This window comes from Micropterus dolomieu, linkage group LG18 (genome assembly GCF_021292245.1).
Source record: "Micropterus dolomieu isolate WLL.071019.BEF.003 ecotype Adirondacks linkage group LG18, ASM2129224v1, whole genome shotgun sequence".
Taxonomy (NCBI): Eukaryota; Metazoa; Chordata; class Actinopteri; order Centrarchiformes; family Centrarchidae; genus Micropterus; species Micropterus dolomieu.
This window is the reverse complement of record NC_060167.1, coordinates 3995533-4006672: the sequence shown is the minus strand read 5'-3', so window position 1 is coordinate 4006672 and position 11140 is coordinate 3995533. Positions and strand designations below refer to the sequence as shown.

General features: G+C 40.3%; 2 protein-coding genes across 3 annotated transcripts in view; both read left to right on the top strand.

The window, feature by feature from the left end:
• Positions 1-11140, top strand: part of LOC123987296 (butyrophilin-like protein 1) — a 208732-nt gene that overhangs the window by 71763 nt on the left and 125829 nt on the right. The gene's annotated exons all lie outside the window — the stretch shown is intronic.
• LOC123987305 (butyrophilin subfamily 1 member A1-like) overlaps positions 1055-11140 on the top strand; it is a 21543-nt gene continuing 11457 nt past the window's right edge. Inside the window, exons 1-2 of the mRNA XM_046076064.1 lie at positions 1055-1173; positions 2211-2546. Of these exons, the coding sequence (XP_045932020.1) occupies positions 1089-1173; positions 2211-2546 (421 nt within the window). The 5' untranslated portion in view covers positions 1055-1088. The remainder of the gene's footprint in view (positions 1174-2210; positions 2547-11140) is intronic.

Here is an 11140-nt window from a genome sequence, read left to right as displayed (position 1 = left end):
GATTATAGAAGCTAAAGTTTAATTCTGTTTCTCTGTCCTGTCAAGTTTATTACTGCAGGTTTCTTTGTTATGCTGTTTCATTAAGGCACGGATGGAAACGTTTAAATGACTGACAGCAGCCTTTAAAATAAAAATACTCCTACATCAATATAACACACAAGAAAGAAATCGCCTGGAAAGCTACAGGGACCGGTGGAGGTGTCGGCAAAACGACCATGCTGGTCTCTAAATCTGATAAAATAATTATTTGGTGGATGATTTAGGCGTATAGGCTTATATATGTTCCGTTAATCACACCAATTCAGCTGCTATAATCGTGACAAAACAGCTGCTGAAGTCAAATTATTAGGCTGTAATATCAACCAGAGCATTCAGACCTGATCTGTTTCATGTTTTAATAATAGAGCCCATGTAGTCTGCACGTTATTCCAACAGTCGAGGGTAATTGGAGTCGGACAAGTCAATAAACTGCACTTAAGACGCAAGCAAAGGAAAATAAAGCCGCTCATCTAGCCGATGAGCAGTGCTGGAGAAACTACTTTGTAGAAAAGACAATTAGTTATAAAACTTGTTTGCTTTAATCAGCCTTGGATTTAAAGTATATTTTCTTTGATGCACACACATTAAGACTGAACATCATGTTTAAAGATTGATGAATGCGTGTATTTTGTTATGGAGTACAGAGTGCTGGGAAATATGGCACAGGTTGGATGTGTTTGTGTAACAGGGGGTGAATGTGTTAGATGCACAAACACTCACAACTTTCGAGACGATCGAGGCAGTGCCTGAGAATCACGTCACTGGACAGCGATCCAGTCCAACCTGATTAAATAGGTTGACTCATTCAGTAAGGGCCTTTTTCCGAAACTGCTTGCTACTCCCTCCCCTTACATACTTCCACTCCGTTAGCGCGTTCATGCGGAAGCAGTGGTTCAATAGGATTGTAGTCCAGGTGTCACTAGACGCAGCCTCGGATTCCTCGACGCTTCACTATAAAGCATATTGCTTGTGTTCAGCAGAGATCTAACCACAGAGGCTGTAGCTAAGGATCCGGCCAGCATCACTGCAAACAGCGTTACTTCGTCAGCATGTTTATTTCAGCTCGGGCGCTTCTTTTCTTCTTCGGTCTGCTGGCTTTGTTTGGAATTATAACGTTACTTGGAAATGCGAGCGGTAAGAAACTTAATGGCCACTACGTTTTATGTACTAACGTCTTGTGAGTCTTGCACTGTAGTTTAGAATAAGTTCATAAGCGGGTGCTTGGGTGCGGCCGCCCCAGGGCCCCAGATGGTAAGGGGGCCCCTACGAGGGCAGTGTTTTCCCTGCCCTCGTAATGTCAAAGTTAATGTTAATGTCATAACGAACTCCGAAGTGAGTTGAAACAATAGCTGATTAACGTTTGCAGACAATGAAACCGACGAAAGATGTTTGATGAGACTTTATAGAAATTCTTCAGTAAAGTGAATAAAAAAGGTTCTTGTTTAATGTACAGTGATTCCTATTCTCACCTTGCCAGTTTCATCTGTGGCCTTTTGAGCGTGTATTTTTGCTTAATGCATTCAGTCTATTAAACATTTTGTTAAATATGTTTTTTTTAAAATGTTATAAATACTTAGTTCAATGAGGATACAGTTCCTGCCCATTCAGACTCAATGCTGTTTACTTTTTTCATGAGAATGAAGACCGACTAAACCATGTACACATACTGACAGGATGAATGTTCTGTGTACATTAGCAGCTCCTGATCAAGAGGTCAAGGTGACTTCTGCATCATCTTTACTAAAACAGCACATTAAAACAATTAACACAGACAAAAAACAAAATTCCTGGTGTCAACTTTCTCCACCTTTTATTATTATTTATTACAGTCTATGGCTTCTCAGAAGGGCCTTGCTCAACGTGGGCGGGGTCAAACGTTTAACCCCTTCATCTAAATTTACATAAATATGAATTTTGTCTTCTGATAAAGGTTTCAGCTTTCAAAAATTATTTTTTCTTGACATAAATCAAACTTGTTGGTGATGAGCTTAATACATTTACCCTTATAGTAAACTATTTTACAACTAGTTTAACATTAAATCCAATTACAGCTGTTTCATTTCTGTGGGTTGTTTTTATTTATTTAATCCTTGTGCAATAGTTCATGTGCATTTTGTTTTCTCTGAGCTACTTATTTGAACATAATGACTAAAATAATCTTCTTCTTTCAGGGTCGGGTGACGTCAGAGTGGTTGTGAAAGAAGGAAGTGACACCATTTTACCCTGTTCACTCAGCAACAAGGAGAACATGGAGAATAAAGTCTTTGACTGGAAGAAAGATGGTCAGAAGGAGATTTTCTTTTACAATGCAGGAACTCATTACAATAACGGCAGAATAGGTCAAGATCATCAGTTCAAAGGTCGCGTCTCACATTTTCAAGATGAGCTGAAGTACGGCAACACCTCCATCATCATCAGAAATACAAAGGTTACTGACAGTGGAGACTACACCTGTATTTTTCCACATCTTCAGCCAAGACAAATATTCCACATTCAGCTTGTTGTTGGTGAGTGTTTTCATTAAACAGTTAATCTGTAAATATTGTTCGTCAAGATAAGTTCGTCTCCAGCTGTCCCTTTAGGTTTGTTTTGATTCCAGCTGTCTGTTCAGTCGTCTGTTTAAACCACTGACAACGAGGAACACCTTGAAAGTACGACTTTAATAACATATCAGCAATTTTAATATATGAGAATCACATACAGTAGTTATTCCGAAAATAATTACATTTATTAATTTTACAATGAAAATCTGCAACACCTTAACCAAGATGTTTGTAACAGATATGATATAATCATATTACAGCAACTCTTGAAGTTATAATGTTACATTAAGTTGAAACTTTATGATTCAACGCTGTGTTAATGTTTGAAGCCTTAGTAAGGTCAGACAAAATTTGGACACCTCCCCCCTGTAACCCCATAGTTTTAGCCTGTGATGTTTTTGGTATCAAACACTGACCTGACTTCTTCTCTTCCTGCTTTACCTCTACTTGTTGTTGTTTTTTCCACAAAAGAAACTATAATCAGAGACATGCAAGTTATCGTGTCACCTGACTTCTGTGTCTCCACATCATGTCAGAACTGAGCCTCTGCTGCTTACTGCTCTGCGTCCGTGCATCCGATCTCAGGTGACTAACATCTTTGTTGCTGTTGAGCTCTATCAACTTCTGAGTTTTCTTGAAGGAAAAGTATATACAAGTGTGTATTCAGTCTTTTAAATCTAACATTGTTTACATCCATGTTTGCTGGCTGTAAGTCTGCTTATAATCTTCTGCTGCTAGTCTAACTGTCTGCTGCCTGTAGCTTCATATTAACCGCACATTAACCGTCTTCTTGTCATCTTCTCTAACTCCATACAACAGAGAAAATAAGCAAACAGGAAATTGGTACATACATTTCTAAATTTCACCAGCTGAGCTCAGTTTGATTCTGATTTTGATATGTGATTCTGACGCATCTTGTCATCAAGTAACTAGACGATGATCTAAACTAGAGCCCGACTGATATGGGGTAATTTCATTTGTTTCATAACAGCAGGAATATGTCTCTTAAAGAGGTGGTATTCTGCTCATTTTCAGGTTCAAAATCTTATTTAGGGGTTGTACCAGAACAGGTTTACATGGTTTAATTTTCAAAAAATTAATTTTCATTTTTCCCTCATACTGCACTTTGCTGCAGCTCCTCTTTTCACCCTGTGTGTTGGACTCGGTAATGTTCAATGCGATCCACACAGCTTTCTCTTTTTTAAGTTAAAACGTTTCAACGTTCCTCAGAATGTAAAGACAGATAAGCGGTATGAAAACCTTCCAGCTGTGTTTTCCTCTGCCGTTGTTGCTGCAGCGGTCTGTGTGACGGCGGGAGCAGAGGGCTCTGTGAGCGGGCGGCTGGCCGGCCTCACACGCTCCTCCCGCGGGTCACAGCAGGTTTCCCCCCTCAAATATTCAAGCATTTTTGTTCCGCCATCACTTCTCTTAAAACTGTCAATATTGTAAATCTACACAGCTGATTTCTCACCTCAAAACTTCTCAGAAGTGGATTAAGTGGTAAAATAACGTATGAAAACTGTAAAACTTTCTGTTGCTGGCCTCTGTCTGGTGCAGTAATGATGATGCAATGATGATGCAGTGAATATTGAATATTCTCTCTGACCAATCAGCAGTCTGTCGTGTTTTCACGTTACATTTTAGTATCCCTCAGCTCGCTTGGAACCTCGACGGAGGTGAGGTGATCGGAAAAAAAGTACCTGGAAGCAGGTGCAACATTTCTACAATGAAAACCAAACAAAGGCGAGTCGAGCCAAAGGGCCTCAGACTAGCTTGGTTTGAGGGCGTGTCTGACCCTGCTAGCTGCTTGGCAAGCTTTATAGGATGCGTTTTCATTATGACGTCACAAGTAAAGGAAGTGAAGGGTTGGACTACAAACGAGCTGTTTTCAGTTCAGAGCAGAGCTTTCTGTGGGAGATGGGAACTCCCTTTGGGCTGGACTTTGGGCTTTTTCACTTTGCAAACCTGTTACATGCACAAAAAAGAGACAATAATGGAGAGGGGAAAAGCCAAAAAGCATAATACCTTATCATAATACAATAATACATATCCTTCACTCAGGTGTTGCATAGTTTGCCGACCAGTTATACACTGCCTCACCACAAAAACCAGAAGAAAACAATCAGCTGGGAGAGGGCTGTGTTAGCGGTGAGGCGGTCTTCTGCCATGTTAATTACGTGACTTAAATAATTATAATAAAAACAGCCCCAGTCACTTCTCTCCTGAAAACATTCAGGACTAACCCTCCTGTTTTTAATTGCCCTCTTCCGGCTCACAGCAGTTTAATGTTACAGTAGTTGGGTGTTGAAAGCTACGCTGCTGACAAATGTGATAGTATTGCTAAATTACCCACAAAGCTAATGCCGTGTGTATCAGTTGAGAAGCGCTAACATTAATGAGCCGCTAAACGATAGTTTCTGGTGTATTCTAAATATATCTGTGAGTCGGCCTGTCTGAAATGATTAAACCAGAGTGGACATGTAAATAAACGTGAGCTAAACAAGAATCAAACACGGCTTCCTGTAGCTCCTCTTTGTGTGACGTTGTAGATGTGAAACGCTGCAGTCAGAGCCATAACGGCTCTGGTTGTAGTTATAACGTTAGTTAAATCTCAAAGCTGCAAGTCCTCATTATAGACAGTCATGTAGTACTAGATGCATTCATAGACGGCATGATTTAGACAGATGATGAGAAATGGTTTCTCGTAGCTTTGGTTTGAATTAAAGAGTGCTGTTAAAGGGATGAACTAGATGTGAATGTGCTACATTGAAATTATGGCAGATTATGTGTAAAGTGAAATAAACATGCTTATTCTCTCTCTCTCTGTTTACAGACGGCTGAAAAAGCTGCACCTTCCAGCAGCAAATATTTATTGATGTGCAATTGTTTACATGTTCATTTTTTGAGACAGTAATCTATTTTTATTAACATAATCCATTTAGGAAAAGGTTTTATAGCCCACATATATACCTCTCATGCTCTCTCATGGCCTTTTCTGTGAATCAGCTTCTGCTCATGACAGACTCTATTTTAGATGTTAACAAATGACTCCATTAGTAGTCTAATAACACATGACTAGTTTATAACATCACCATGTGCATGAATTAATGTTGTAATTTGTCTTTCAGACCTCACCTTTAGAGACCGATTAGGAGAAATCTCAGGTGAGTGGTGATGTCACTGATCTCTACATCTGTAATGTGTGCTACAACTCTCTGGGCCTCAGGATCATTAAAACTCTTGGAGTAGTACCTTCATGTTCATTAATCTAGGGCTGAAACAATTCATTGATTGCAAATTCTTTGCATCAAGGCTTCTTTTAACCCATGTAACTATACAGCACACTGTTCGCACGAACATTTATTACTTTCGCGCTTATGCTGTGTGAACACAACGTGATTATGATGCCGCTGTTTGCAAAGTGGAGGAAGAGAGAAAATAGCAAGGGACAAAGAAGAAAGTGTCCAAAGTATGGGATTATTTCAAGTTAAAGAAAACAACAACTCAGACGGTAAAGTTACCGTCCGTCCAACGAAATTTGTGGCCTCTGCAACAGCACGACGGCGCCTGGTCAGAAAGCAGCTGGTGTTCTGCCAGCGGACCACAGACAAGGTAACAGTAACAGCAGCTTTAGCATTTAACTAAAATCATGATTGATTGTTGAGTTGAAGGCTAGCCAAATAAGCTGCAGCCAAGCCAAAGTACTTCTTAAACGACGCATCGATGATGAAAGCTTCGAGTACTAATATCATTTTTAGCTTCAGCCCTACACTAATGACTACAGATGTACTGCAGGTTTAGGCAGAAGTTGAGCTTCTCTTGACAATAAATATTAATACATCTGATAATCATGAGATGATTATCTAATTTTGAGATGAAACATGTATTGATCTAAGTCTGTCCTGATATTACTGATCTCCACAACTACTGTTCATCAGCTGCTTCTGGGATTCAATTTCAAAAAGAAACATTACAAATGGCTCCAGGTTTATTTCTGGTTAACACGTGACTGTAAGTACACTTAGACCCATGCTGTGTCTTTAAGCTAAGCCTAGTTCACACTACACAATTTAAGCTAATTGTTCATTTTTGGAAACCAGTTGCAGCAACCTAGATGTAATGTAGTTAAACGTCAACAGGATAAAACGTGTCTGCATCGGTGTCATTTACACTGGGGACATGATCCCATCACTTTTTAAAGCATTTGTTAAAAATGTTTTGAAAGATGACCTGAAACAAGAAATGTTAAATAGCAAATGAAAGCTTGCTTTGAGAAAGGTTTATTTGCACTTATTTATTTACTTACCGTAAAACTTCAATTAATAGCCGAATCCCAAATAGCTGCCTACCTCCTTTACTAGCCTGGTGTGGGAACACATTTTGACAAACGCCTCTGCCTCCATTAAACGCCTGGTGTGGTTTATAGAAGTTCTTTGGATGTATAAAACCTCTTAAACGCTGCAGGGTCGCCGCTTTAGCTGCTTCTTAGCTGCTTAGATCGTTAATACAAATATTAATGTTTAAACATCAGTATGGACATGCTACACATTGTTAGTTCGGTTAGATTCTCCACAATTTAGTTGTTCAGTTAATTTAAGGGAAACAAAGAGCCCCAAAGTCTAATTCTTATAGATTTACGGATATAACCTGCCTGGTACAAGAGACGAAAGGAAAAAAAGTGCTACTCCCGTTACCTTTGAAGTGCTCGTTAAGTCCGAATGTGTCCGTTCCTTGATTATTTATATTCCTTTAGTCTGTAAGGGGCCACCGATCAAAAGAATCAACACAGCTTTTCATAAAAAGTAGTTGTGAGTCCTGTCATGTGAAGTCCATCACATTCTCTCATCCTAAACCGTGTTGATGTTACTTCAAACTAAAAGTACATAAGCCGTCTGTTGGAGCTACATCAAATGAATGATGTTCTAGATTTGATAACGCATGTTTATTTTACTTTAGTGTGACAACAGATTTCATGTGACGTCGTTTCAAGATAATTTTTTCAGCTCAACAAATGTAAAAATTGAGTTTGTCCAAACGTCTTCACTGTATCTGAGCTTCTGTCATGATATGAGTCAGAAACAGTGTTTGCAGCTTTAAGTAGTTTCCAGACTTTTGGTAGAAGTTAGAAATGTCCTAAAATATCCTGTGTATCATCTGAAATGTGCAGCAGGTGCAAAGCCGTCTGTCACTACACTGGATCAAACAGCTGACGTGGCCCTGCTGGAGTGTGAAGTTCTTGGTGCTTTTCCAAAACCTACAGTAGAGTGGCAGGACAGTGCTGGAAACAAACTTCCTGCTGAGGAGCCACAGGTCTCAGAAAGAGGAGGCAGCTTCTACATCACCCTCCAAACTACTGTGACCAAGACTGACCGCTATCGCTGTGTAGCCACACAGGAGGAGATCAAACATCAGACTGAAGCTAAGACCTACGTGTATATCAGCGGTGAGATTCATCCCAGTTTCAATTATTTTAATTGCTAATGTGTAGTTCGCAGGTTGTGATGAAGACGTCTGCAGAAGTGTAAAAAGTTTCAAACTGAGTGGAAGCTTCACTCTTATACTGAGACTCTGAGACTTCATGAATCTACAGAGATGAGAGGAAGAATGAGAGGGTCTGCAGGGAAATAACAGAAAGAACTAGGGTCTCATTTACTTCTTTATCAACTGTGCGTAGAACGGGCCCGGCACCACGAGGGGGCAGGAGGGGGCTTTGCCCCCTCAGTTGTATTGTCTGCCCCCCCCAGTCTAGAACCAACAACGAGCAAAATTTACCTGCTGCTGTTTATCAATTGTCGGGGTTACGTAGGATTTTTAATAAATTTATGAGAATTAATACCAAATTATGAATTAATATTCAGAAAAGATCAATTCATAAAAGCTCTCGTTTTGCACGGGCACGACTGGAGTTATTAACCTAGAGACTCCGGACCTCTAGGTAGCTTTTAATAATCATACAATTATTCACTAGTGATCAATTAGCTAATAATTGCTCAATTATCTTAAATCAATCAGTCAGTCTCATATCTAAAGGGTCAATTCTCATCATAGGGACTTACACAATACACACAATTCCTTGATTACAGTGAATTTATTAACTAACTAAGGTGATATAAAAAGGTGGTTAAATACATCAGAGAAATAAACAATGGCTAAACAATGAAAATGGAGGTTCGACTGTGGGAGAATTTGACTCATATGGCAGCTATGAGCAATTAGATGATAACTCGGTTAAGTCTAGGAGTTTCAAGGATTACATATGCTGGACTAGCCAACTATTGGACATCCCTGACCATAGAATGCTTTGTTTTGCCTTACGGTAGGTCGACGGCCTGCCTTGCCCTGTTGCACGGGTCCCACTCTAGCTGCACAATTCTTGGTTTTTTGCTAGGGGATTCTCCGCGGTTCTCCGTGTCTGGAATGAAGAAAAACCCTCAAGGGTTGGCCGTCCTCCATCTGGCAATTTGGCTGTTTTCAGGTTTCCTTTGTTGCCGCTGGCGAGACCACGTGGCTTGGTCTGACCTCGGTGAAGTTGGCTTGACGAAAAAGCTTAAAAGGGAACTTGGTCGTTCTTGAATTAGACGAGTGTAACTCAACGGACTGATAACTTTAACAAAACAAAAGAAAGAAAATAAAACAAGTAAAGTTGCTGGAACTGAGGGAAACTGAAGTCGCAGCACTTGGCGTGTGTAGCTTCAAACAAAAGAAAAGCTTTTGTTGCGCCGGGCCGAACTCTTAGGGCGTTGCTGGGAGAGGGGGCACGCCAGGCGAGAGTGGCCGAGTAAGAGAGACAGCGCTGTTTTGTCGGCTGGGGCGTGGTTCCCCAGAGGGCAGTCCTTCGCCTCCCGGGGGGCGGGCTTCCGGTTCCCGAGGGACTGTCTTTCTAAACTTTTAATATGTCTATAGAAAGGGAAAAGAAAATCTATTAGCGCGTATTATAATCAAACATCTTCCCACAATCAAACCTCAATTGTCAAATGGTTGTACCGCTCTTAGTTTAAGCATTTGATAAAAAGGACAACTGTCAGTAGTTAGACCTTACAAGGTTAGCACTTCATAGGAATCACAGATGAGAGGAACTCAACTTGCTTTCTAAATATAAGCTATTGGCTGTTACACGTTCTTAGAGAATATAAGCAAGATACACGAATGGCATTAGATTATTGACAAGATAAATACAGAGTGTCATTATTACATTAACGGCATTTCCAACGATGGCATGTAATACTTATTTTGTCCACTTGGGGGAGCTCAGGTTACATGAGGAAAGCGCTGTTTAATCCTAAAACAGTCTTTGCTCAGGAGCTGGGAAATTCAGTTATTTAACCTTAAATTCAAGCTGGCAATAAATAGAATATAGGATGACATTTCTTTATCCTCATTTCTAAAGGAGGTGTCAAAGTATTGTGAACAAGCATTGGTTACACATAAACTGAAGGAAAGTCCTCTCTGCAAAAGTAACTTATTTAGATTCTTTTCAGCAATAATAAACAGATAGCAACAACATGGTAACATAACTAATCAAATAGAGGCAAACACTACTAACTTAGCAAGGATTAGTATTTGAAGAGAACAGTTTATAATGAAACATTGTTTTAGCTCAAGAAGGCAGGACTTGTGTCCCGCTTGTCACGCCAAGGAGTGTCTTTTTGATGTGAGGTAATTAAAAGCGGAGGAAGGTCTGCTGCCACCGTTACATGTGTGGGGGCAGTTTAGGGTTTCCTGCCTCTTTCTTTCAGAAGAGTCCTGATAGGCTGTTCAGGAAAACATTAATCGCTGGTTAAGTTTAACAGTCAGGCAGTTATCAGGCTGCGGAATCAAAGGTGCCAGTTTTCCGATCAGACAGCTCAGACACAGCACGTAGGAGAGAAACCTTTCACCTTTTCCTTTGGGTCTCTTCAGCCGTCTGTTGAATGTTGATATCTCACCCCCTCCTTTCTTTCTTCCAGAGAGAGAGGAATAATTTTGAGTAATACAAATTCATTTAAAATAAATTGCAGATAGATAGATAATACTTTTATTAAGTATAAGTAAGTAAAAGTACTTTCCATAGAACAGGCAGAAACACTCAACCATTAATGAAGGACCTCACAAAAACTGAAGAGAACTGAAGGTTTAAATACACAGGCAAACAAGCAGGAAGGGAGTGCACAGGTGAACGGCATCAGGTAATCAAACAACAGGAAACAAAGCTAGACGAGGACACATGAGAACTGAACACTACAAAGTAAAACAGGAAGTAAAGTATACGGGAACACACAAGGACAGTTCAGGGTGCAGAGAAGCTCGGCTGTAGACAGATCGCCTCACACATTTGCAGATCTCAGCACAGCAGGAGTTTAGCAACAGTCACATGTAAACAGGCTGAAGTAGAGGCGGCAGGACAGAGATTCAAACCTTCTTCCTACTGATGAGCAGCACGTCTCAGAAAGAGGACGATGCTACGACATTACCCTCCTCACTACTGAGACCAGAACCAGAACCAACCTCTTAGCTGTGGAGCCCAGCAGGAGGCGACTGGCCATAAGATCAATGCTAACATCACTGTTCCTGCTGAGACT